Source organism: Bos javanicus, chromosome 10 (assembly GCF_032452875.1).
Source record: "Bos javanicus breed banteng chromosome 10, ARS-OSU_banteng_1.0, whole genome shotgun sequence".
NCBI lineage: Eukaryota > Metazoa > Chordata > Mammalia > Artiodactyla > Bovidae > Bos > Bos javanicus.
In genome coordinates, this window is record NC_083877.1 from 61,584,458 (window position 1) to 61,612,164 (window position 27,707).

Genomic DNA, 27,707 nt, shown 5'->3' on the forward strand with positions numbered 1-27,707 from the left:
CATCCTCTGTCATCCCCTTCTCCTCCCATCTTCACTCTCCCAGCACCTGGGTCTTTTCAAATGAGTCAGCTCTTCGCTTCAGGTCGCCAAAGTATTGGAGTTTCAGCTTCAACATCAGTCCTTCCAAAGAACACTCAGAACTGATCTCCTTTAGGATGGACTGGTTGGATCTCCTTTGAGTCCAAGGAACTCTCAAGAGTCTTCTCCAACACCAGGTCAAAAGGATCAGTTCTTCAGCGCTTAGATTTCTTTATATTTCAACTCTCACATCCATACGTGACTACTGGAAAACCATGGACTTGACTAGACGGGCCTTTGTTAGCAAAGTAATGACTCTGCTTTTTAATATGCTAAGATGGTCATAACTTTACTTCCAAGGAGCAAGCGTCTTTTAATTTCATGGCTGCAATCACCATCTGCAGTGATTTTGGAGCCCCACAAAATAAAGCCTGCCACTGTTTCCCCATCTATTTGCCATGCAGTGATGGGACCAGATGCCATGATCTTAGTTTTCTGAATGTTGAGTTTTAAGCCAATTTTTTCACTTTCCTCAAGAGGCTTTTTAGTTCTCCTTCACTTTCTGCCATAGGGTAGTGTCATCTGCATATCTGAGGTTATTGATATTTCTCCCAGCAATCTTGATCCCAGCATCTGCTTCATCCAGCCCCACGTTTCTCATGATGAACTCTGCATGTAAGTTAAATAAGCAGGGTGACAATATACAGCCTTGACGTACTCCTTTCCCTATTTGGAACCAGTCTGTTGTTCCATGTCCAGTTCTAACTGTTGCTTCCTGACCTGCATACAGATTTCTCAAGAGGCAGATCAGGTGGTCTGGTATTCCCATTTCTTGAAGAATTTTCCATAGTTTATTGTGATCCACAGAGTCAAAGGCTTTGGCATAGTCAATGAAGCAGAAATAGATGTTTTTCTGGAACTCTCTTGCTTTTTTGATGATCCAACAGATATTGGCAATTCAATCTCTGGTTCCTCTGCCTTTTCTAAAACCAGCTTGAACATCTGGAAGTTCATGGTTCACTGACTGTTGAAGCCTGGCTTGGAGAATTTTGAGCATTACTTTGCTAGTATGTGAGATGAGTGCAATTGTGCTGTAGTTTGAGCATTTTTTGGCATTGCCTTTCTTCAGGATTGGAATGAAAACTGACCTTTTCCAGTCCCATGGCCACTGCTGAGTTTTCCAAATTTGCTGGCATATTGAGTGCAACACTTTCACAGCATCATCTTTTAGGATTTGAAATAGCTCAACTGGAATTCCATCCCCTCCACTAGCTTTGTTTGTAGTGATTTTTTCTAAGGCCCACTTGACTTCACATTCCAGAATGTCTGGCTCTAGGTGAGTGATCACACCATCATGATTATCTGGGTCATGAAGATCTTTTTTATATTTCTTCTGTGTATTCTTGCCACCTCTTCTTAATATCTTCTGCTTCTGTTAGGTCCATACCATTTCTGTCCTTTATTGAGCCCATCTTTGCATGAAATGTTCCCTTGGTATCTCTAATTTTCTTGAAGAGATCTCTAGTCTTTCCCATTCTATTGTTTTCCTCTATTTCTTTGCAGTGATCGCTGAGGAAGGCTTTCTTATCTCTCCTTGCTATTCTTTGGAACTCTGCATTCAAATGGGTATATCTTTTCTTCTCTTCTTTGCTTTTTGCTTCTCTTCTTTTCACAGCTATTTGTAAGGCCTCCGCAGACAGCCATTTTGCCTTTTTGAGTTTCTTTTTCTTGGGGATGGTCTTGATCCCTTCTGTACAATGTCACGAACCTCCATCCATAGTTCATCAGGCACTCTGTCTATCAGATCTAGTCCCTTAAATCTATTTCTCACTTCTACTGTATAATCATAAGGGATTTGATTTAGATCATACCTGAATGGTCTAGTGGTTTTCCCTACTTTCTTCAATTTAAGTCTGAATTTGAAATAAGGAATTCATGATCTGAGCCACAGTCAGCTCCCGGTCTTGTTTTTGCTAACTGTATAGAGCTTCTCCATCTTTGGCTGCAAAGAATATAATCAATCTGATTTTGGTACTGACATCTGATGATGTCCATGTGTAGAGTCTTCTCTTGTGTTGTTGGAAGAGGGTATGACCAGCGCAGTCTCTTGGCAAAACTCTATTAGCCTTTTCCCTGCTTCATTCTGTACTCCAAGGCTAAATTTGCCTGTTACTCCAGGTGTTTCTTGACTTCCTACTTTTGCATTCCAGTCTCCTATAAACTTAAAGAGCACCATTAATCTCAAAAATCTATATTTAGTCCAAATATCATCCCTATTTTCCTTGAGAATGCTGTGGGAGAATTATGCAAGAATTCAGGTTCACCTTTTATTACCATTGGTAATTTTCGCTGGTTCACCACAAGTTATTGAAAACCGTGACTTAATCAGAGCTACATACAAAGCAGTTGAAAACTGAATTGGGATTGGGGTTGCCAACAATTCTTCTCCAGATATTTCATGTGTCTGAAAGGCTTCATGGAGAATAAATCCCTTGCATTGCTGTCTAGAGACTGAATTTGTACAAGAGACAGAAAGGGAAATTATTGACTGAGAAACTGAAAGATGGCGTTTAAATTTAGTATTTTCTTTCCTTTCAAGGAAAGGAAACTTGGAATATTTAACTATAACCCAAATGCCAGCTGTCTGGCTGTCCCCAAGCCTTCCAGTCTTTTAGAGTCACCCATTTTAATAATAAACACACACACACACACACAGCCCTGCATGAACTCTGACCTCCTATAGAAAATCTAGAATCACTTTCTTCCCCTCATCACCCCCCAATAATTTCAAGAATTCTTGGGAGCACCTGCTTAATCTCAGCTCTGCATCAAGTTCAATACTACTGTCATATTCTTTATCCACTTTGGCCCAAATGCAAATTTGTCTTGCTCTTTGCCTCCCTCCAGTGACACTTAAGCTATACATGTTGGAAACTTTATTGATCTTTGGGCAATAGGAGGGAAGCTATAGCACAGATGGCTCATCAAACAGATTAAAATGTAATCTATGCAGTGATAACTATGTCTGGACTTTGTTTCAAGATAATTCATTGGGGTTGGGGATGAGGGAATAGGTGGGAATCTAGAAGAAACAAAATCAGCTAAGAGCTGATAATTGTTGAAGTTGAGTGATGAATACGTGGGGTTCATCATACTCTATGTTCTACTTTTGTTCATGATTGAAATTTGCATAGAAATATTTGAAAGAATAAGCTCCTTTGTCATCTCTATGCAGGAAATTTCTCTGGCTTCCACTCCCTTCTCCGATTAACCTCCTATCACATTTGGGATCCCTTCCCACAACTTCTGAATCTCACTGCCTCTTCCTCCTTCTCAAGTTGCCCAAGCAAGCCTTGAGCTCTGGGACCCCACTCTAATACTGGGGAGGAGCCCAGCAGAATGGTGTGTAGCTTCCCTAAAAATTCAAGAAATTCCTAAAAGGAATTCTGCTCCAGGTTTACAAAATATCATCAGGTAAAACTAGCATAACACCTGGAGTATACAGCATTTTTATAAAAGTTAGTTCTCCTCCACTTACAATTTGTATTCTAATTGAAGTCCTGACAATAGATTCTAATAAAAGTTAATACAGGGAATTCCCTGGTGGTCCAGTGGTTAGGACTCCAAGCTTTCAATGCTGAGAGCACGGGTTTGATCCCTGGTCAGGAAACTAAGATCTCACAGGCTGTGGGGTGAGCCAAAACTTATCTATTCTATACTTTTTTTAAGTGAACAAAAGTGAATGTCAAAGTGAAATCGCTCAGTTGTGTCCAACTCTTTGCGTCCTCATGGACTGTAGCCTACCAGTCTCCTCAGTCTATGGAATTTTCCAGGCAAGAATACTGGAGTGGGTTGCCATTTCCTTCTCCAGGGGATCTTCCCAACCCAGGGATCGAACCCAGGTCTCCCACATTGCGGGCTGATGCTTTACTGTCTGAGCCACCAGGGAAGTCGTTGACATTAAAAAAAATTACAGATAAGTACATCAGGACAAAGCAGTTAAAAGTTTCTATACTTACAAAGAACTCTTGGGGAGAAATAACAGGTAAAATATGGCAAAAAGAGTAATTATTTTTGCCTTTTGACAAAAGATGTTCAATGTAGGTGTTGTATCATACATAAATAAAACTATCTTTAAAAACAAATTTTGGTTGCTACTCAAGTATATTGCAATATCCAAGAGCTAGACAACCATCATGCTAGACTCATAGGAGGGGCATGCAAGACCCAGAGTCTGAACCCTCCTCCCAACTATGAACTTGGTGAGGGGAAGAGAGAAGTGCACCCCCAGCTCCTGATGGGGATTAACCCAGTCTTTCTCTTATCTTAGCATCAACTGGCAATGGCTCCTTTCACTGTGTCTACTTTGGCCTAGAAAATGAAAGCTTTGCTTAGCACAGCTCTGAAGTCAGCTGCAATTAATGTTCAAATCCCCTAAAAGGTGTGCTTACAAAGAGAGGAAGTGGAAGTCATGTAAGAAAAAAAGACTAGTCACATCAAAATACATGTGCAGGAAGAATGAGAGAATTCACTCTGGGTGATTATGCTAATAATACAAAGGTGGAAACTGTGCCTTTTGTCCTTTTTTAGCATCCCCAAAGGGAGGAGAGGAGTCAGAGATTTGGTGGATGGAGGTGGGGGGAAAGTAGCTGTGGCTTCTGCAGCCTCTTGCCAAAGGCCCCTGAGCAAGGGACATGGAAAAGTGGACGTGTTACCATTGGCATGTGCCATTGTCCCCAAACACATGCGAGACAATGTCAGCACTCACTTCTGGCTCTAAATTGAAAAAACACTTCCTCTGCTTCTGCCAGCACCGTTTTCCCTCCTACTCACCCCTCCAGTCTGACACAGTTTCCATTCCAAGGAGACCCAGTAATGATTCCAAGGCGACTGGGTAACATATTCCAGTGAAAGAGCTGGCGGACAGCGTGAGACAGCACGGGGATAAGTTTAGGCTGAAATGAGTTAGGGAACATTTGTAAGTTACCCTTTGAAGTTTTGTATTGCCTTATCATCAAACAGCTTCTCTCCTTTGGCGGTACATAGATTTTTCTGACTATGAAAACCTGTTCCATTTCTTCTATGATAATCAAACACAGTCTCAGTCAATGGGCACCCTTCTTTTTCCTGAATGGTATTACTGCACAAAGTATGGAATCATCCTACAATCCCCACCCTGTCAGGACTCCCACACAGCATTAGCCTCTTTCTAATATCATTTTCCCTATCATGCTCAACAATATAATGCTTATATTCCAAACATATATCTGCAGGGGATTGTATCATTATTTGCCTTTGCTCTAGTCAAGTCTCTTTTATGAGAGCATCCTGTTATTTGTCCTGATCTATGCTACTATTTGTCAAAATATCATCTCTGAAATTGCCTGCTTCTCTAAGATGTCAGGAAAAAAATATTTCATGTTCACTAAAATTAAAGTCATTATAAATCCCACAGAGGTTTTTAAATGGGGACACACTTAGGATTTTTTTCCCTCAAGTACAATGCCCTTTCTAATAGAGTGGACTGAACTTGACGAAGAGTATTTTGTCAAACCCTTTCCCCTGCAGCCCTTTGCACACTAGAAAACAGTCACAAAGCGTTTTGTTTTGCTTTTTTTTTTTTATCCACTCGTACAATGTGTGGTGAGAAAGCTAAGCTTGTATTTCGTTTAGTATTCATACCTGAGTAGAAAGTTAACAGAGAAGGCAATGGCACCCCACTCCAGTACTCTTGCCTGGAAAATCCCATGGACGGAGGAGCCTGGTGGGCTGCAGTCCATGGGGTTTCAAAGAGTCAGACACGACTGAGCGACTTCACTTTCAGTTTTCACTTTCATGCATTGGAGAAGGAAATGGCAACCCACTCCAGTGTTCTTGCCTGGAGAATCCCAGGGACGGAGGAGCCTGGTGGGCTGCCGTCTATGGGGTCACACAGAGTCGGACACGACTGAAGTGACTTAGCAGCAGCAGCAGCAGCAGAAAGTTAACATCATTTCTGAGTGGAGAAGGGGTGAGTGAGTGAGTGAGTCACTTAGTCATGTCCGATTCTCTGCAATCCCATGGACTATACAGTCCATGGAATTCTCCAGGCCAGAATACTGGAGTGGGTAGCCTTTCCCATCTCCAGGGGATTTTCCCAACCAAGGGATGGAACCCAGGTCTCCCGCATTGCAGGTGGATTCTTTACTAGCTGAGCCACAAGGGAAGTCCCAGAGAAATGGTGTGAGACCTTTCATCAGGAAGTGGGAGCTTAGCCCTGTAACTACTGTGGATGGTTGGTTTCATAACCCCAACACATTTCAGCCTCCTTTAGGCTCAGGCAGTTCATTTGTTATCTAACCATGTCTTAGGTCAGCTTTAAAGATTCAGCCTCAATTTTGTTTTTGCAGTTTCTCAGTGTCATCTCCATCCATCTTTCCTTTGCCAGCTTCTGTGTTCATTAGCTGGCTATTTCAGCAATGGCTTGTGAACCTCAATGTCACAGATATTAGATTAATATCAGCTCTTGAAGCTCAGCTCTGGTGATGTTACTCTTTGCCCCAAACATTTCCATGGCTGGCTATTGCTTCCCTGGTGTTTAGAACCCGCCAGAGTGAATGTGCAACCTACAACTCTAGAATACTTACGATTTTCTACATGTCCTTTACACTCCAGTCTATTTGCATTTCAGTTTTGGCATTTTATGAATATGCCTTGGGTCTCCTTTGTATTTTCAAGGCATATCACCTGCTGTGGAGATTTCTGTGTTTATCTTACTTCCCCTGCTAGACAGTAACCTTCCTGAAGATAATTGTGATCATTTATTGACAAAATATTCTTTGCTCTGGACTGTGTGAGATACTTCACATCATCAACTCTAGTTCTTATACTGTAAGGCGGATATTACTATATTTTTCAGATAGGATGATAGAGACTCAAGAGTGGTTAAATGATATCCTCAAGGTCATGTCGCTAGTCTGTAACCGCTCACGTCTAGTTGTTTCACCTATATCATCTAGAAAAACACTAAATGGAAGGAATGATGATGCTGGCACTTGTCCAACACATAGATGCGAGGCAATTACAAGTGTGAATAAGTGATTTTATACCTTAAACATAGCCTCCTAACTTTAGATAATTGCCACCAGGTGGCAGTAGGCACCCACAGCCATACAGTGCAGGCTCAAGATTCACTATATGGAATGGCAAAGCAAGAAAGGGACCCTGGAAATGATCGGATGCACTCTTTCCTATTTTATGCTAAGAAAATTGAGAACCCATAAAGTTATTTTACTTACTCAAGATCTTTTAGTTAGTTTAAGAGTGGAACTTAAACTTAGGTCTAAAATTCCCAAAGCCAGGGTTTTACCATTACACCTTGTATGTTTTTTCTTCCAAGCTTACAATTTAGTCATAATTTTCCCACTGAATATTAAAATATTCAGTAAAATATTGAAAGTAAGAAAAATTAAACAAAGCTATTTTATTATAAATTTTAAGTGTTTTTCTTAACCAAGTATCAAATAATATAGTTTTCATGTTAAAAATATTAAAATATAGATAATGAAAAGAGGGAAAATACCGGCAATTCCAACAGCCAGAGATAATCATCATTTTGGAATATGTTCTCCCAGACATTTCTTTACTGATCTGTAAAACCCACTGGACATGAGTTTGAGCAAATTCCAGAAGACAGTGAAGGACAGGGAAGCCTGGTATGCTGCAGTCCATGGGGTCGCAGAGTCGGACACAACTGAGCAACTGAACAACAAAACCCATTTTTAAAAATTAGGATCAAACCATAATTACCATAATTTAGTAATTTGTTAACCTAAAATTCTCCCTGTAATCTTACTTTTGTAAATAGTTATTAGACATTTTCTTTAGGAGACGTCACAGATCTTTAAAAAGTCTCCCAACTTAACCAAGATTAGTTGCTAAATAAAGGGAGACCATTTTCAATATCCATTTTTCCTTCATGTACTTCTGGAGAAGATTCCCTTCATGAAAACAGTTTCATTTGTATTTTTCCCTTTCTCATTCTCTTTTCAGTAAGAAAACAAGCAATGCCAAAACACTGCACATAGTCCATCTCCAATGGAGATGTGTCTTATCAGCAAAAGGCATTTTATTTTCACTTTTAAGTTGTTCCTCCCTACTCACCTCTCTTCTTAGGATGATGATATAATACTAAAGAGTATTTCTCAGCTAAAACTATCAGGTCAGTTACATAAAATGGTATATTTTACACTAAGAAGCCGAAAATAAAAGGGCTTCAAATGCCTAATTACATATGGGTCACACTATTATCTGGAGTGATTACATGCCTCTTAGAGTGGATTTTGCAGGTAAAGCTTTCTCTGTATCCAGGGGTGCGCTCTGAAATCTATAAATATCACTACTAAAATTATCATTGAATTTTGGCCTGGATGATTTCTGTCCTCTGTAATTGGCATTCTTGTGACTGGTACTCTATCCCCATTACCTTATGAATATGTAGTAGAGGCTAGCAGTAAGAAAACGAAGTTGGGTGGGGGCTTGGTACTCTTCTAACAGGGACCAATGCTGGGGTTGAAGATGCAGTGGGGAAAGGAGCAAATGAAAAATAGGATTAAGTGTGATTTGGGGATGGTCAAAGCCAGGGGATTGGGGTAGGTAGAAGCTCTGCTGAGAACACTACGTGACAACTTGGACTCAGCACTCATGTAATCATGTCAATATGTCCAAGATCCATTAACCCCAAACAGAAAACTCCAGGTAGCTACATATTTCCAGCCAGGTGGGATGGAGATGGTCATGTGGCAAGAAATACTGTGTGCGGAGGGGCTCTGAGATCCAAATCTTGGGTCTTCCCCCACCTCTATTCACCATCCACCTAGGCCAGCTGTTTAAATGATTTCTTCTACAGATAGCCATCAAGGAAGTTAACTGATGGGGCATCAGATTAGCTTGTAGGAGTCTCCCTGACTATTTCTCTCCTGACACATACAGCACCAAGGACAGGAGTGGATAGTGGACATCATTAGTGAGGGAGGCAGAACTGTCAAGGGAGAGGAAAACTGCCTGGTTTCTGCCTGGAAAAAAATCGATAGAACGGTGACTGCTATTCAATTTACAGTTGATAACCAAAGTGCAGCCCTGCCTGTGAAAATGATGCTCCTCTTTGGCCATAAGTAAAAAAACTGGTGCTGTTTCTAGTGGAAAGGAAGACTTGCCCGAATAAAGTGACATACCCTGGATTTCCTTTGCTACCAACTAAATCTGCTTCCCTGTGGCTCAGCTGGTAAAGAACCTGCTGCAATGTAGGAAACCTGGGTTCGATCCCTGGGTTGGGAAGATCCCCTGGAGAAGAAAACAGTTACCCACCCTAGGATTTTGGCCTGGAGAACTGTCCATGGGGTCGCAAAGAGTTGGACACGACTAAGCAACTTCCACTTTCACCAGCTGAATCTAGCAGACTGAAAGAAGGCAAAGCTCAAATGAGCTCAGGAACCAAGCCTTATTAACAAAGGCTCTCAGTTCTAGCAAACCAGTCCAGACCACTATTTAGGTGTTCCTATACTGTAGTTACTCACTATACTATCCACGTTTGTTTCTAAACCTTGTATTTCATAATAAAACAAAGTAAAATCATCTTAAAATATTTGAACTTTACATATATTACATAGAAAACGTCTCCAAAAATCTCAGTGCAACAGACTGTATTGTACTCTTCCATATGGCTTTTGAGTTTTTTGCTTTTCCCATGCAGTGCTTTTTTTTTTTTTTTTTTTTTCACTTTTTTGGGGAAGTTCCACAAGTCTGCCCTGTGCCACTGTTAAGGAGAAACAGACTTTTCCCTTCCTGTGTAGAGAAAAGCCTAGTTCTCTCCTACCTTGTCTTTCTTCCCTGTGAGTCTCCTTTACTACTCACAGAAAACACTTCACTTCTGGGCACCCGATGTGTGCAGGCTTTTTCCCACACCAGGCAATTCTCTGTGACACCAGCTGGGGTGTCCTACAATTCCTCAGTTCTGACACTGTGTGTACTTGGAGATCAGCTCAGATACTATCCTAGCACCACCTGTGAGCTCTCTGAGCCCTGCTCTTCTGGGGATTTTATGAAGGCTTCATCACATGGGAATGATTCATCATTAATTCCAATTTTGGCCCTTCTCCCACAAGAGAATGGGAGGAAGGAATCGAGAGTTCTAAGCCTCTCATCATGGCCTGGCCTTTCTGGTGACCAGACCTCATTCAGGAGCCATATAGGGACTGAGTCACCCTGTTAGAACAAAACACTTCTGTCATCCACAAAATTACAAGGGTTTCAGGAGCTCTGTGTCAAGAAGAGGTCAAAGACCAGTAACAGAACAAAAGATGTTCTTACCACCAGGGGGACAGAGGCTAATATATATATTCTATTATCTCACAGCCACTGTCTTCTATAGGTGAAGCCCACTGATACTAACTTCAGTCCCTCAGGTCACATATGACAAGCCTAACCTGAGTCTTTAGATTCTAAAAACATCTATTATAATTCCTGGGACTTTCTCTAGGCAACTGCCCCTCATTCCTCCCATCCCAACAAATACACTTTCCCAGGTGAAAACATATCACCCACGGATATCATTCCAGGTCTCTAGAGTAGCTTCAAATGTGAGCATCTTCCTTTAAGTATGGTACCCAGATGGAAACATATTCCAAGTACAAAAAAACTAGAGGAAGCTTTTCATTATCCATGCCTTCTGTTGTATATCCTCTCTACCACTTGGAAGACGGAAGATACCGCAGAGAACATGGGCTTTGAAGCCATAGGACCCATTTTAATAGTAGTCATTGTTAGCTGAAATGTCTCTGAGCCTGTTTTTCTCACCTATAAAATAGTGTTTGTATTTTTTCTATTCTCCACAAGCATGTTATGAGAAAGAAAAGAGCAGTTTGTGAGTGCTTAACAGTGGACTTAACATTAAGCTAAGATGGAATCTCTTAGCAGTCACATCAGTCTTCAACTGTTACTACGTATTGGTCAGAGTTCAGAGAACTGGACTCTAGCTAGTTTAGCAGAATTTATTTAAATTTTACTGACTTCAGAAATAATTTATACCATAACCCAGTAAACACGTGCACACATAAGTATGTAATTCAAATAATCTTCACAGAAATTACCTATCTGACCTGTTGTCCTCTGCTGTATTTCTGTTCATTATTTTTTAACACTAGTTATGACACAGAGTTAATTTCATGACTCACTGATGAACTGTAACCCGTATTTCCAAAGTAATGGAAAATACTATTGATACATTGCAGAGTATAACATGGCCTAGGGAAACACTGGAAGGACAGGGAAAAAAAACTCTAACCCATGCTTCCAAAACTGGGCAGCCAAGAGTTGCCAGCTCCAGAGCATTCCGTCTGTATGACCCCCACCTACAAAATGACGGCTCCTGAGCTTCACACTAGGGCATCTGATTGACAAAGCCTAGCTGACACCCAAAGTCCTGGTGCAGAGGGGTTTGGGAAATGCAGTAATGGAAAGCACACCAAAAACTGCAATAGATGGTGTTAAACCAACTCATATGGCTGAGACATACTTACTCAGATACTTGGATAAACCCAGTGGTCTAGGCATACCTCCTTACATCTATTTATCTGTACTAAATTGTGTATTTTCTTGGACAGCCTATTACTGCTACTTCAGTGAGGCAAATTCACAGTACTACAATTTACTTGTGTGCTTAGTCGCTTAGTCGTGTCCGACTCTGTGACCCCATGGACTGTAGCCCGCCATGCTCCTCTGTCCATGGAATTCTCCAGGCAGGAATACTGGACGAGCTTGCCATGCCCTACTCCAGGGGATCTTCCCAACCCAGGGATCGAACCCAGGTCTCCAGCATTGCAGGCAGATTCTTTACCGTCTGAGCCACCAGGGAAACCCCAACAGAATGAAATTCAGAGCAATAAACCAAATGGAGATTCCCAACTCACATTTCCTTTCACAAATACACCTGTACCCAGTTAACCTGGGGTCTACCAAAAAGGAAGATTTTAAAAAAAGAAAAACAGGGAAAATTTAAAAAAATAAACCAAGGATTCTCTTCTTCCCAACTTCACAAATAATCTTAAGTTTAGAAAAACATTTTTTATATCACTGAAGGGAAGAATTAGCAATAACTTTTTACTGTTAATTCAATTTATGTAATAATTTGTATCTGTGAGAATTCAAATTTATTAAATGAAATGCATTGCTTATGATATTCAAAGCATTTTAAAAATAAGTTACTGAAGTGGTAGTATATAACAAATTAAATAATACAGATTTGGGGATAATTGATGTGCATTTAATTTAAAAAAGAAACTGCATGAGTTCACAAACAGATTTATATAACCACTTAACGCAGAAAAACACAAGGAAGTAGGTTTCTACAGGATCCCAACAGAGGTACCCTTTCCTTAAGCATAAGAAAACCAAATACTTTTAGAGGCTGAAGTGTTAAGTTTACAGAAATGCAAAACACCAAAACAGTTTAAGCAAAGTCTTTATTTTCAAGAAAAAAGTACATTCTCATTTCCTGTTCTTGGCATAAGTTTTAATTACTTCCAGTGGAACCAAAGCCTCCTGAACCCCTTTCAGTGTCATCTAAAACCTGAAAAGACATAAAGATAGTGAGCCATATAGTTAATTTTAGATCCTCTTTCAGGTCTCTCCAGCTTCTAATTTGTAAAAGTTTTATTCTTGCTATATCATTCCTTCAAAAAGGAGATTACAGAAAATTAAAATTTTTAAAATGTTCCATAAAATACTGAATAATACCAAAAAAGCTAAGGGAATAGTAGAATTTCACAGTCTATTAAATGGTTTATTATTCAAACTAATGCTATATAATAGCCATGGAAAACATTTTAAGAAGTTCTACAACTAAGATTTTAATTTTGCTTAAAATAGGACTAGTCAAATATTCCACTACAGATGGTCTCCAACTTAGAATGGTTTGACTTGTGATTTTTTAACTTGATGATGGTGTGAAAGTGATATGCATTTGGTAAAAACTGTGCTTCAAATAATGAATTTTGACCTTTCCCTGGGCCAGTGATATGTGTGACGTGATCCTCTCGTGATGCGGGGCAACGGCAGCGAGCTGTAGCCGCCAGTCAGCCATGCCATCACAGGGTGAAATGCTGACACAGTTTCTGTGCTCATACAACCATCCTATTTTTCACTTTCAGTACAGTATTCAATAAATTACACGAGATATTCAACACTTTATTATAAAACAGGCTTTGCATTAGATGACTCCGTCCAACTAGGTTAATAAGTGTTCTGAGCATGTTTAAGGCAGGCTAGACTAAGCTATGATGTTCAATAGGTTAGGTGTGTGAAGTGTATTTTCGACTTAAGATTTTTCCATTTACAATGGCTGTATCAGGATGTAATCGCATTGTTAAGTTGAGAAATATCTGTATTTAGTTACCAATAGCATATTAGATCCTCAAATTTTTATTTTTCCTTCACTGAAGATGTTATCATGTATTCCCTACTCAGCTTTTATGATACTTACTTGAACTTCCTCTATTTCTGGGTAAAATATCCGTTCACAAATGAGCTGTGCAATTCGATCACCCTTTTTGACTTCAAAGGAAAAAGACAAAACAATTTATTACTGATTCTTTATTGATGCATTCTCTGTATCCTGCCTCACACAGTACAATGAGAATCAGAGGAGTTAGTATGTGCTATTTAGACATATTTAATACAAAACTCATTACATTGATGTGATTAGATATATTTAACATACCTTCAAACTTCTCTTTGCCAAAATTAAACAGGACAACACCAACATTTCCTCTATAATCTTCATCTATGACACCAGCTGGAGAAAAAAAAAATGATCTTAGCTTAGTGTATGGTACTTAAGGGTATATAATTACCTCAAAATCATTCCTATGTAGCTCTAAAAGTTTTATCCTTACAATGAATATGTGAATCTTGCTCTGCTACTACGTAAAGCCTCAAAGCTAAGAAATGATATTACTAAAATGCAAATGTACTTAGTCGCTCAGTCGTGTCTTACTCTGTGACCCCATGGACTATAGCCTGCCAGGCTCCTCTGTCCATGGGGATTCTCCAGGCAAGAATACTACAATGGGTTGACATGTCCGCCTCCAGGGGATCTTCCCAACCTAGGGATTGAACCCAGGTCTCCTGCATTGCAGGTAGATTCCTTACCAAATGAGCCACGAGGGAAGCCCAAAATTCAAATAAGAATTTTGAAAGTGGTCCTAATTTTCCAACCTGTCATCCTTACAAATGGTGACCATTACCTACTCTAAATTGGGAGTAGGTGCTTAGCATCTCAGCCAAGTCATCCTTAACTACTCTCTCCCAGTGCTACTGTCTATCTGCTGCATACCTGCCAAAAGGACTAGGAGAAAATTATGATTTGGGTTTCAAAGGCTTTTCCTGGTAGCAGCTTCCCACTAATATCCAGACTGAAATATGATTGAGTCATAAATTAAAATGTCAAAAAGCCAGAAGATCTGTGGTGGAATAAGTCAATGCTGACACTGTTAAGCAGCAGTCTAGCAAATATCAGAACATTCCATTTTTATAATGAAAATGGAGCTGAACTGTTCACTTCACATTCTTCTTCTCCTTTCCATTTGAGCTACCATCCTTTCTTAAGAGCATGATCTCTCAGAAGACATTAGCACATAAGCTTAATAATGAGTGTACTTTTATACACAACTGTGTAATTAGAACCTGTTTGAGATTATAAACACAAAAGCAGCAAATTTTTGCAGGAGAGGATCTTGAGCCAGGGCCCTGCCACAGCCCAGAGAAGTACATCTACCCAACTTGCTAGCATTTATCTTTGTACCAAGAATCCAAAACCTTCCCATAAACACAAGCACAGATAATGTAGGTGCACCAGGTCTTCTCATTTCCTTTTTAAAAATTAAGACAAAATTCACAAGTCAACATTTTTTTAGTGTATTCAGCACTGTGAAAACATGACCACAATCAATTTTTGAACATTTTCATTATCCCAAAAAGAAACCCCCTAGCTATTAGCAGTCACTTTCCTATCCCTATCCTTCCCCTCAATGCCTATTTCCTTTTATACATGTTAATTCTTTCCCTTCAGTTTGTAAAATGCTAGATAGGATTCATGTGAATCTAATTAAATGCAGCTCCATGTCATATCTTACATCTTATTAATACCCCACTTCTCTGGGGGAACAAAAAAACTCTTATCAAAGAAGAAAAAAAAAAGAATCAGGAATTTAGTTCAATGGGTACTAATGCTGGTTGGCTAGACTCATAGTTATTTGAAGGTCAATTGAAAAAAAAAAAGTTGGTTTTATTTTTTTCTTTTTTAGAACAAGAGTAAGCATTCACTTTCAATATTCTCATATAGGGAAAAAAAGGCAAAATTAAAAAAAAAAAGTTCCACCACAGGGAAATATATGCAGAAAAGCTAACATTTTAGATTCTTCCAGTGGATTACTATAGAAGTTTAGATGAACCCCTGTGCTTTATGAATGAATTAGTAGGGCTAAGTGAAACTGAACTTAAAATACTTCTTACAAGGTTCCTGACATAAGATTTAAGAGTTTGAATTACAGATAAAACACTTTTTTAAACAGTGAGAACAGTGAGTATAAAACTGGCTGAAAGTGGTTCATATCATGTCTAGACTGAAGGAAACAGTCTATTCTTTTCTGGTTCTACATCAATAAAACTTTGACCAACTCAAAGAATACTGAAGCCTGGCCTCTTTCCCCCCACTGCCAGTTGATCATTAACTTAGTCCTTGATATTTACTCAAAGAATGGATATAAAGATAGGGCCAGCTGTTTTCTATATTATCTAGATGCAGAAAGTTTCAGCTGCAGGAATGGCTCAGATCAGAGTTAAGGAAGGAACCCCTCAGCAGCAGGTCATTCCCTGCCTCCCATGCCGGAACAAATGACCACAGGAAGCTCTGGCATCTCCAAGTGGGAGTGCTCAGGCTAGCACTCATTCACCTAGGGTGCCTTAGATAAAGACCATGTGTGCTGACTTCTGAACTCACTTCTTTACTAAAAAATTTTAGAGTACCCAAACAGTACAAATACATATAAAGTAAAACCTAATAATACTTCCCAACTCTCCCCCTCAGGCAGCCACATATTTTACACATTTTTTCCACCTAAAATAGTACAGCTATCCTTTGAGAGTAACATATCTGAATCTTAGTCATTCTTTTAGATCCAAGATATGGAAATACAGCACCATGATTCCTATGTAGCTATTCTCTTACATAATCATCAGACATTCAGGTCGTTTTTACATTTTTCCTATAATAATCAAAACAGTCCTTTACATATGTCCTTGTGTATTACTGTATCGTATTCTCATCAAATAGTTTCCAAAAAAAAAAAAAAAGCACTTTCCTGGGCTGAAAGGTGTGTATATTTAAAATTTTAATGGATATTGCTAATAACTTTGCAAAGAAGGTATAGCAATTCAAATTTCTATCCATGATATTTAAGAATGCCCACTTCCAAGCTCTCTTACAATACCAAATTGAACCAATGTTTTTAATTCTGGCCAATATGATGAGTAAAAGATGGTATTTCATGGATTTATTTACATTTCCCTGATGACCAGTGAGGCTGGGCTTTTTTACCTCTATATGTTTGTTCTATATTTGCATGTCCTCTTCTATATCTTATAATCAGTGTTTTTCCCCCTTATCTGTTTGGATATTTAACTCTTCTTCATATGACTTGCAAGTATTTATTTGTTTACTTTATGGTACCTTCTACAATTCCAAAACACTCTCTCTTTTGTAAAGGCCTTGCTATACATTTGTAAAGGAGTCCTATCACACATATGCTTGGATGTCTTGAATTCCTCAAAGCCAGGTGATCTACCTAGATTGAAAGAAATTAAGTCCTTTCAAGTCAACTAGAATGTATGACAGAAAAAATGGTTCTTAATTACTCCTTTTTTAAAAGCATGAATGCCAACAGTATTTTAAAAAAACTAATAGTTCCAAGTTCATTTATTACTTGTTATTCAAAGGCAAACTGACCGTCAAAGAAAATACAAGACATTCCTTTCGTACATAAGGGACATAAACATCAAGGGTATTTCTCTTCATGAGAAAGCAGAAAGTATTTTGAAGTTATCACTGGAAAAATCATGCATTGGAACTGGCAGAGTGATTAACTGACTTCAGGCAAAAGTTTTACTGTGTCAAGACTTTGGCATGTCATTTGTTGGAAACCTTCTTTACTGAAAACTATCCACACCTACCAGATGTGAATTCTGAACGGAATCCTGCATACTCAACTTTTCCCTTTGACCCTTATTTACAGCCTGGGATTTCTAACAATATCCCTCTTCTGAAATAAAAACTGTGGCCAACTATGATAAATGTGTGCCTAGGAGACATTTTTAAGATACTCTGCATCCAAGAACACACCACAATGTGACTGTGTGAATAATACCACAGGAACCACCAGGCAAACTAACTTTCCATTGCTTTTACATGAATTTTTTTCAGAGGATTGTTTTAAATAGAGCAAAAGTTAGTAACAAAGTCAGAAAAAGTTTCCATGTTAAAAAAAAAAATCATAGAGGACAGAAAATATGTACCAAGCAGTGTTAGTGCTTTAGATACATTATAATTCAATCCTCCCATCTTTCAGGGCAAGCACACTAATTTTCATTTTACAGATAAGGAAACTGAGGCTCAGAAAAGTTAAGCAGTAACTAGCTAGTTAGTGACAAAGTAGAGCCCAAATCCAGTTGTTCCAAAGCCCATGTTTCTTTCATAACCCTCTGAAATTTATTTTAAAATACCATCTTTTATATCCTTAAGTTATTGTCTTAAGTGACCATACTGCTGCTGCTAAGTCACTTCAGTAGTGTCCAAATCTGTGCGACCCTGTAGATGGTAGCCCACCAGGCACCCCCGTCCCTGGGATTCTCCAGGCAAGAACACTGGAGTGGGTTGCCATTTCCTTCTCCAATGCATGAAAGTGAAGTCACTCAGTCGTGTCCGACTCTTAGCGACCCCACGGGTTGCAGCCCATCAGGCTCCTCCGTCCATGGGATTTTCCAGGCAAGAGTACCTCGGTGCCACTGTCTTCTCCGAGTGACCATACTAGACCTTGTAAAAATATTCTTGAAAGTCAAGCATAAATTAGCCCAGGGAATTCTCAACCCCAGAGGGCTGTCCATCTCCGTTGAGTTATATTCAGCTCCTCTTCAGTCTCTAAGAGCTATTTTTGGGCTCCTGTTTTACCCCACAGCACCACCTAGTGATAGCATGGGGAGATGGCCCAGGGACAGGCCTCAGCCAGAGGGAACAGTAAGTTAATACAGGGCAGAGCTAGGTTGGTAGACGGACAGGGCAGAGTGATCCACGGCATTTAACTGCAGTGGAAAGAACAAGGGAACTGGAATCATATGGATGGATTTCAGTTTCTAAAGAGGCAACTTGGGGCCATTTCTGAGTCAGTTTCCTAGTCTATTAAAAAGCAGCTTCATATAAAAAAGGCAGGAGGTGGAGAATTTAACATACTCACTCATCTGAGGGCTAAGAGGCCTTGTGAGAGAAGCACTAACTACAATTGCTTAAATAATGATATAAAAGCATTTCCTTTCCTTGTAATAACAAACTTCCTTCTGTGAACAGTCATTTTTGGACTAAATGCAGATTATCACTAAACCAAGGCAAAATCCTATCTGTCAGAGAGTGTCTAGCTTGTGAGTGAAATAACAACATTTCACATAATGGTCATTAAAAAAGTAGACATACTCAAATAGCATTCAAAACTGTATCATAATCATCTTTTACTTAGGGACAGAAATTTCTAAAAGGCAAGATACAACAAAAATCATTTTCTTTTCTTGATAAAAATAAAATCTGTCATTTGATTACTGCAAAAACAAAATAAACACTTGTAAATATTTACAGAATAAAAATGTAAATATATTACCTCCTACATCTATGAAGTGTTTTGCTGCCAAGCCAGAACGAGGAGCTATAAAACAAACAAACAAAAATAAATTGACTATCTTAAGAAGGGCAATACTGAATAAAATTGACACAATCTAAGCATGCCACTCTCATCCCTATAACATCTGTATCTTAACCTTAGCAGACAGTTCTGAATTAAAAATGTATTTATCACATTGTACGATCAAAGTAGAAAAGTTTGGAAAAATATTGACAAGGTTTAATTCAAAACCAACTTAAACCACTCCAGCATGTCTTTAGGCAACTGAGGATAAGTGTTAAAGCTGTGGTCTGCAGGAAAGAAATGGAAAGTGAACAAGTGGTGAAAACCGTGGACAATGCTGTCCAGATGTCTGATCACAAAGGGAGGATGGAAGCTGGAAGGGACATGGGGCAGAGGAAGGGACTTTTAAGATAGGAGATCCGTTGCAGTATGGATAAAAAGGGGAGGGGCATAAACCCAACCAGAGTAGCAGAGGTTAACCTTGAACTTGGGACTCCTACTCATAATTCAGATGCCAAAAGACAAATCTGAATGAAACAAATGAACCAGAGTAAGAAGCTAAGTTATATACCTTAACTCTTGCTGACTTGAGCAACAGGCCTACAATTAATTATCCTAATTTCTAGTATTTTATTCCAGAGTAACTTAAATCAGGCACTGTTGGTAAATGCTACCCCTTCCTGCCTTCACCGTTATTTCACCTCATCTCCTGATCCACCCCCCTCCGCCAATACACTAAAAATGCCATCAGTGCAGCCAAAAAGAGTTCAAATGAGAGAGAGCTCATTTCAGTTTTCTTTTAAAGGGTCAAGTATCAGCAGTTCTCAGACTCTGGCTAACAAGATCCCCCTGGGATCACAGCTCCATTTGCTCCTTTATGTTTACTCTGAAGTCAGTCAGCAAGTAATTAGACTCTTGAAAAGAAGTTTTAAACTCTTTCTACAGTGATAACTGACTCGCTGCAGGAAAAAAAATCAAACCCGCATTTTTTGGTTTGATTTTTAGTTGGCTTGCCCTGCATTTTATCCTCTCTCCTCCCACGATGAGGCCTTTTCCTCTAGTGCACTGAAGAGCATCCCTTACCTAGCACACCTCATGGGAGGAAACCCAAGGGGGAAAGGCTAAGGGCCTGATATTCTCAGGGCTTAGAAACTTTACTTATATTGGTGATATAAGATGCCATGTGCCATTATCTTAACCCTGCATCTTTATTCTTATAAAACAAATAAACATCTTCACAAAGAAATCTGACTTCATATGCCATCTGATCCCTGAGGGGAGAATTGGTTACCACTGGAAAAACCACCAGTTAAACATCACCTATATTTTCAGTTTTTCTCACAGTGAACAGTTGTGAGAACAACCTCCTAGGCTAATGTGAGTGTCCTAAAACCTTAAGTAAGGAATCTGGGGGAGGAAGAAAAGCAAAGAGAGGCAAATGTAGCTACATAAAGGAAAGTTTTCAAGTGATTGCAACTGCCCTCGCAGCTGGCATGTCTTTAATTTAGGACACAGTCCAAGCAATATCCCTTCCCTCATTTATACACCCCAAATTTTAAACTAAGAAGAAAGAACTGATCACAAGGGAAGAGCATGACAAATAGTTATCTGTGTCTCAAGTCACTTACCCACTCTTCCATAGCACCCAGAAGGAAGGGCTATCTGAATGTCAGTTTTCACAAGCACTTTCTCCATCGGTGGTACTGTGTAATCATAGGCACTAGGAAAATAGTGAAAGATAACTGGTATTTAGATATAGTAATTCTCTAAGCATTCTTTGGTAAAAGAGGTGACAACCTGTAAACGTATTTTCCTTTGAACAAAATTGTGTTGGCAAACTGAGATAATTTTTTAGCAGGAGAGGGCTGAAAGGCAGACTTTAGAAGGTATATGTTTCACTAACATGGTACAAAAAAAGATAAAGAACAAAGAAAGAAAGGCAGATAATAGCAAATAATAGCTAATATTTATTAACCCATTACTCTGTCCCAGGTACAGTTCTAACTGCTTTGTACAACTCATTTTATTCTCACAACAATCCTCTAAGCATTAGGGAAAATGTCCAGAAGGAAGGGAGAAAAATGGGTGGGGAGCAACATGAAAGGGGGGAGGGGTATGTTCAGCTGTGCTGCATCTGTTCTGCACTTGCTAGTTGATCAGGCTTACCAAGCGGTGGCTGTGAACCTCACTTGAACTTCACTGGCTGAGGGAGAGAGGTAACCACTGTGAACAGGTCCTAGAGATGGACATTACTGAGGAGCTGATCCTCTAAGGTCCACCCACATAATGCTGCTACTCTGCTGCTACTGTAGCCCCCTCTTTGCTAAAAATGTAAGAGATTTTACAATAAACAGAACTGGAAGTTACTTTGGAGCCCTTAAGTAAGGCTAGTAAAATGCTGCTGTCTTTACTTCTTTCATTGGAATTTCCTCTCTTGATATAGTTAAAACGCTAATTTATTGAAGAGATGAATTATGTCCACGTCAACATAGAAAGTCTTCTGTGTTTAACAGGAGGATGCTTAACAAGTACCCTAAATTAAGGTCTCTTCTTAGACTCACAACAGTGCCCAGCTGTGGTGTAGTCAATCTACATCACTATTTTTATTCATGAAATAAGGGACTGAATTGTACATCATTCATACCTCACTTTTTCCTTCTTTTCTCCCACTATCATCATATACTCCTCTCTCCTCTTTTCCTGTACTTACAACTTATACCAGTGGTTCTCACATTAGAATTACCTGGGATGCTTTAAAATAAATCCTAAGGCTTGGGAGTTATGTAATAAACACCGTCTCCCCTCCAGTATCACTTTTCACCTACCTTAATGGTTTGAAGAAGTGGGGACAGTACTCAAGGGGGTTAAAAAACAAACAAACAAACTGTGAATTCAGGGTCAAAAATTCTATTATGTTCAAGCCCTTGGGCAATCAAGTCATCTCTTCACAAACTCCCACATCTGTAAAAAGTAACACTCATCTACTTCAGGATTGCTATATTAAATAAAATAGCACATGGGACAGCTTTTAGGATAGGTAAAAAATGCTGTACAAAAGAGGTGGTAGTATTAACTAACATTCCTGCTCTTCATATTCAGACTTCTGGCAAGTCCTTGGGGGGAACTTAACTTACTAACCCTTAAAGCAGAAGCAACTTCCACTAATCTTTCCTGGGTATTTTATTACCTAACAACCTTGGTTCCCAGCATGGCTTTTCTTTCTACTGACCACAGTACCACTCTCAGGCCACTACTTGAAGGCCAAAGTCGGCCTTCTTCATCTCTACCTTCCACTTGGAAAGGACGCAAAAAATGTTGCAAAATAAAATAACACCTGGGCGGTCGTTTATTGCTATTTACTATTCCACAATCTGCCCAAATCCGTACTGAATTTATGCTCAAGAGGAAAGCTAAAATTTTCAACGTTAGAAAAAGGCAGGACTTTCGTGGTGGTCTAATGGTTAAGACTCCAGTCTTCCACTGCAGGGGGTGCAGGTGCCATCCCGGGCTAGTGAAACAGGATCTCACGAGCCACGCTGTGGGCCCCCACTCCCCAAAAAGGCAAAAACCCTATATAATGCCAAATGCGTTTGTTTCTGCACTTTTCAATGACTGTTTCAAATTGTAGCCGCAATCGGGCATGTAAGCTAACCTGAGAGCTCTATCACTCGGAAATTGGGACTTCTCTGCGAGAAGTCCGGACGATGGGACACAAGGCGAGCCTCCTGGCCCGGGCCGGCCTTCCCCCGGGGCTCGGGCGGACAGAGTGCCCACTCACCTGTACAGGTCGTAGCCCGCGGCGCGCGCGGACCCCTTGGTGGGGGCTGTGGCGTGCTCCGAGAGCCGGGCAAAGCGGAGGCGCATATCGCCAGCCTCCGTGGCCCGGGCCCGCTTGCTGGGGGAGACGACCTGTGCCTCTTGAGAGCAGGGCATGGCAGTGTAAAACGTGGGCACAAGAGGGAGCAGGGGGAACAAGAGAGAGAGAGAAAGAGAGAGAGCGCGGATGAGCTCTAAACTTCCCGCCAACCTCGTCCCGCCCCCGTTCCCGTCCCCTCCCCCCCGGACCAACCCACAGTCAGTGCTGAGAAGGGAGATAGGACTCAAATTTGGGGCTGGAAATCTTTCTCAGAAGACAGATTTGGGAACGGAAAATACGGAGCCTCTTAAAGCTTTGTATACTCAGTGCCTAGATCCAAAACCAGTGGCAGCTTCTGTGGCCTTTCCCTCATCCCCAAATAGAAAACCACTCCCCTTCCCTATGAGGGGATTCGAATGGACTGGCTCCCGCGCCGCTAAGGCCGCGCGCCCTCCCACTGGCCCCTCCGCCTGAAGCCCGACAACTTCCTCTGGTCCAGCCTCCCGCTCGGTGCCGGGCGCGGGGGCCGCCGGCCGGGCTCCCTGCCTCCCCCCGCCTTGGAAAGCGTGTGCTTCCAGCCTGGGCCCCGACATTACTGGAGCCGCGGCCACCTCGGCTCAGATTGCGGCCGCTGGAGAGCAGCCGGAGCGCCGGGAGCAGCACGGATCCCCGCGGGGTGGGGTCCAGGGGCGGGCCTGGCCGGGAGAGCCCCGCGGCCTCCGCCCCGGGCCGTGCGCGGCGCGCGCTGTTAATCACCGAGCGGAGCAAAGACGGAATGAAGTGGTGGCCGAGCACTGGGCGAGGGCAGAGGGAAGTCATCTGCCCGAGTTTGGGCGCAGCTTGGCGCCCCTCGTGCAGGCGCGCGCCAGCCCAATGACCTCGGAAGCAGTAACTGCCGCCGTCTGACGAGGGGCGCACGGAGGCGGCGCCTCGACAGCCCTCTGGCTGGCGGCAGGCTCTCCTGGGAAGCTGCGCGCTCGAGGTCTCGAATCTCGCGGTCGCCTGCGGCCGCCTTTAACTCACCCTCTCCCTCTCTCGACTCTCACCTTTCATCTGGCGCCGGCTCTCCGAGGTCCGGGCCCTGCGCTCGGCCGGTTTACCTGGGGCGGCGCCGCCCGCCGCCATGACTCGCCAGGTTCCAGTCTCAGGGCACCTCCCCACCCCCTGCAAAAGGAACGGAACCGCATCACGATGCCGGTGACGGCCACCTCGCTCAGTGCTGCGCCCTAGGCGATGGGCAAGGCAGCGAGTTCAATCTCCTTCCAACACAGTGCAGGATGGGATTGTTGTTTATTCTCAGAGGGGCTGGGGATACCAGAGTCTTGAGGATAGCCCGGGGACATCTCAGTTGAAATCTTAGCACTCTTGGATGACCCAATAGGAGCACAGAGGAGAACCACTGTGGCTGTGACTCTGATTCGAACAAAGGTCCTGGGCCACGCTGATGTAATTTACAGTGGGGATGAGTAAATAACTTTTCAGGTAATTGTAAATTGATTTTTCTAGGGTTCAGGTATCTTCACTTATGTCTGGAACTGACGGTAAAGTCTCAAATTGTAATGCATTTTGTCAAAAGAAATACAAACCTGTAGGGCAGTTAGGAAAATGACAAAAATGTTAGGGTATTGTTGGGGAAGTTTTCAGACTTCATTGCTTTGCCTTTCTTTACAACCCCCACCTTTTCAGTCTCTTACTGGCTCTTCCTCTTAAATGTTGGAATTCCTCTGGAAGAGATTATGGGTTATGCTCTATATAGTCTTCTCCCATGGCTTCAAATATCTATACTTAGAAAATTTATATCTATAGCAACGTGATCTAGGACTTCTTCAACAGTCTCTAGAGCCATCATATGGCTCACTTCTGTTGCTCAGGGCCACAGTTTCTAGACCCACCAGCCTTTCCTGCCTGCAAGTCTGTACACATCTTTCCTTGATTTATGCAGTTTTAAGTCTCACTCATCTGAGAAAGACCCACCCTGATAAACAACTAGTTACCCTTTTTTCCCTTCACCACCATTCTAGCACACTTTTTTTTTTCTTCCTAATCACACAACTTCTTGCTACAGGCAGTGTCTCTTCTGTGTATTTATTTTCTCATTCATTGTCTATTTGCTGTAGTGGACATAAGCTGCATAAGGGCAGGGACCAAATGTGTCTTCATTCACCGTTGTATTCCTGGGGCCTGGTTTAGTGCCTGGCTCAAAGTGTTGCTTGAGAACTATTTGATATATGAATGAATGAATGAGTGATAAGAGATCTCATTCATTAAATGAATGAATGAGTGATAAGAGAGCTCATTCATTATATGAATAAATGATAGATCTCAGGTTCCATCCAGACCCTGCATATGATCACTTATCAAAGTCTTACGATTTTTCTATTTTTCCATTATTTTAATTTTTAATCAAAAGGTTTTTTTCTCCATATAATGCTTTTTCAAACCTACAGTGAACAACATCAATCCCTTCCCAGTCCCTCCATGAATACCCTCTCTCAGCTCTCACTCCTCAGGGGCAATACTTTCAACTATTTTTTTGACTTTTTCTATTGGAATTTACCTCCCCACCTGTTCCCAAATTATACGTTGCTATTTAAGGCATAGAAATTACCTCTGTGGATTAGAATAGTTGAGGATTAAGTCTTTTAACCTCCTCTCCACTGCTTTCTGTTCATAGTTTTGTAATGATCTTCTGTATAAGTCAGCAGTTAGTATTTACATTATCATGACTAGTAAATATTGACTGTGGGGACAATATATGATTATTTCTTTTTTTTTACACCTGTCACCCTCAAGTTAATAATTGCCTTGTTTTTCTATCTTTTTATTGGTGATGGTGTTTTTGCTTCACCCACTGCTTGTTTATTCCAAATGTTCCAGAGGATTCTATACCTCAAACATCTATCACTTCAGATGAAACACTGAGATGTAAATCTCCAATCAGTTCCAATTTTCCTTCCCTCACTCTGTTCTCTTGCTCTGATCTGCACAAATGATCTAGTCCTGCTGAATAGCTGACATCCTGGGACTTCACTTTGTGCCTGTCTTATTTATATTGGAGTCCTGGTCTTATGGATCTAGTATTTTCTTAGTTTACTTCCTCATTTTGCTGAAATACTTTCTCTAGTAATTTTCTAAGTTTGCATTAAAGGTAGTTTGAGTCTGCATATTCTAAAATATAGTAACTGTAATGTTTCCCTTTACCCAGGCCCACACAAAAATCTCACTTCGTTCATGAAACTTCCTTAGAGCCAGTAATAAACTCTGCCTTATCTTTTATAACACTTACCGTATCATTCATTAGCCATATACTCCCATTGTGCAATTATCTCAAGTACATGCATTTTATCTTTCACATTAGTTAGAGTCATAAACTTTTATGACTCCTTCAAAGCACCTACTTCAGTGTTTTACACAAAAATGATTTGTTTGGCTCCTTGTAATGCCTAGGACCAAGGAAGTATTCAGCTATTTCTTCTGTTAATGTGGAGACTGAAAGTTTTATTAATGTCACTTTCCATCTGAGTTTATTTTAGATTGAAAAGAGAAAAGGGCATAATCCAACTGAAAAAGAGTAACAGATTAGGGATCTGAACCACCAAGCATTTGACGAATATTCCTTATGACAACTGAAAAATAATTTTATATAAAATTATATACACCTTAAATTCAGGATACTACAGTAAAAAAGAACTAGATATATTCTAGCCATAGTTTATTTCATGCCATATGTTTATCAGAATATAATTATCTTATCAGTCATGGTGATGATTTACTTAAGTCTTGTGCCAACGTGAACCTACTGAGGATGCAAGTCTGTATTCTGTAAGCAAAGTTGTCCTTTCTATCTTTGCTATCTTAGAGATTTTTCACTTTTTAATAAGGACATACATGATGACTCCTTTTATTTCAGGTATATTCTAAGTGTTTTATAAATATTAACTTATTTAATCGCAACAGCCAGAGAAAACAAGTGCTGTTACTATACCCATTTTATGGCTGGGGAAATCAAAGCACAGAGAGGTCAAATAATTTGCCGAAGACCACACAGCTCACAACCAGAAAGAGACAGAGCTAGGATTCAACTTTAGGTCGTCTGACTTCAGCTGCTCTCTAGGTTTAGGTATGCCTAATGAGACTATGAAACTCTTCTTAGTACTGAGCCTGGCTGTGTTCTCCAGGTCTGGGAAAGATGTGTGTAAAAAATTAACCAGGCATTCTTAGTGTCACAGTTGATTGTGCCCACCTTATTGAAACATTTCTTCACCAAGCCACACTCTGGTTTCCTTCCCATCTCGCCTACTGTCTTCTCAATCTCCTTTTTGTAGCCTCTTCTCTTTTCAACCTTTTCTCTTGCTCAAGATAAAAAGCCTTATAGAGTCTTTCTTCCTCCCTCTTTCAGATCTTTCCTTATCCAAAAATAGTCTGCGAATATTCTTGCTGTTCTGATTTCCTAATAGTCGAGGCAGGCTAAACATTCACTATATTAAGACCATGCATGTGTCCCCAGATCTACTTCTTTTCCTAAGTCTGGTTTTATAAATGCTGGTGATAAACCAAGTCTGATTTATATGATGCATCTTGTGTGTGAAATGTCTGTGACTCTAGGTATCTGATCAATCTTGAGAAATGGTAGCACGGCTAGTGTGACAATGTTTGAAGATAACCATTGCTAGTTTGATGATTGCCAGTTGCCATTAAATGAATTGTAAAATTTTAAAAAAATAAATAAAAATAGTCTTCTAAGCACTACCTAATGCTTTACCCTATTTGATTTTTCTTCATATCACAATACTATATGAAATTATGTACATACTTGTATGTGTCTTGTACTAGCATGTAAGTTCCATAATGGGTTT

The 27,707-nt window shown here is 40.5% G+C and overlaps 1 protein-coding gene and 1 non-coding gene across 4 annotated transcripts; one reads left to right on the forward strand and one right to left on the reverse strand.

Annotated features, from left to right (window-relative positions):
- Positions 1 to 12,496: 12,496 nt before the first annotated feature.
- DUT (deoxyuridine triphosphatase) lies at positions 12,497 to 24,012 on the reverse strand. Of its 3 annotated transcripts, none has more exons than XM_061428848.1 (7): positions 23,898 to 24,012; positions 22,774 to 22,912; positions 20,624 to 20,715; positions 18,972 to 19,016; positions 13,772 to 13,846; positions 13,535 to 13,605; positions 12,497 to 12,622 (listed from the first exon to the last, which is right to left on the reverse strand). In XM_061428848.1, exons 1-7 carry the CDS (start codon positions 23,974 to 23,976, stop codon positions 12,566 to 12,568), a joined length of 558 nt encoding a protein of 185 aa, XP_061284832.1. In that variant the 5' UTR covers positions 23,977 to 24,012; the 3' UTR covers positions 12,497 to 12,565. The 3 variants fall into 3 exon arrangements, with proteins under 3 accessions (XP_061284832.1, XP_061284833.1, XP_061284834.1); XM_061428849.1 differs by lacking the exon at positions 23,898 to 24,012 and adding an exon at positions 23,608 to 23,708; XM_061428850.1 differs by lacking the exon at positions 23,898 to 24,012 and adding an exon at positions 23,448 to 23,546.
- Positions 24,013 to 27,273: 3,261 nt separating this feature from the next.
- LOC133256291 (small nucleolar RNA SNORA72) lies at positions 27,274 to 27,405 on the forward strand. Its single transcript, XR_009739165.1, has one exon. It is a non-coding gene; the product is annotated as a small nucleolar RNA SNORA72 (small nucleolar RNA).
- Positions 27,406 to 27,707: the final 302 nt, after the last annotated feature.

Coding starts and splice junctions, on each gene's coding strand:
- DUT (XM_061428848.1), bottom strand. CDS start 23,976: ATGGCGGCGGGCGGCGCCGCCCCAGGTAAACCGGCCGAGCGCAGGGCC. Junction 22,913..23,897: donor GAGCCGGCGCCAGATGAAAG/GTGAGAGTCGAG, acceptor CCTGCTCTCAAG/AGGCACAGGTCGTCTCCCCC. Junction 19,017..20,623: donor TGGGTGCTATGGAAGAGTGG/GTAAGTGACTTG, acceptor TTTGTTTTATAG/CTCCTCGTTCTGGCTTGGCA.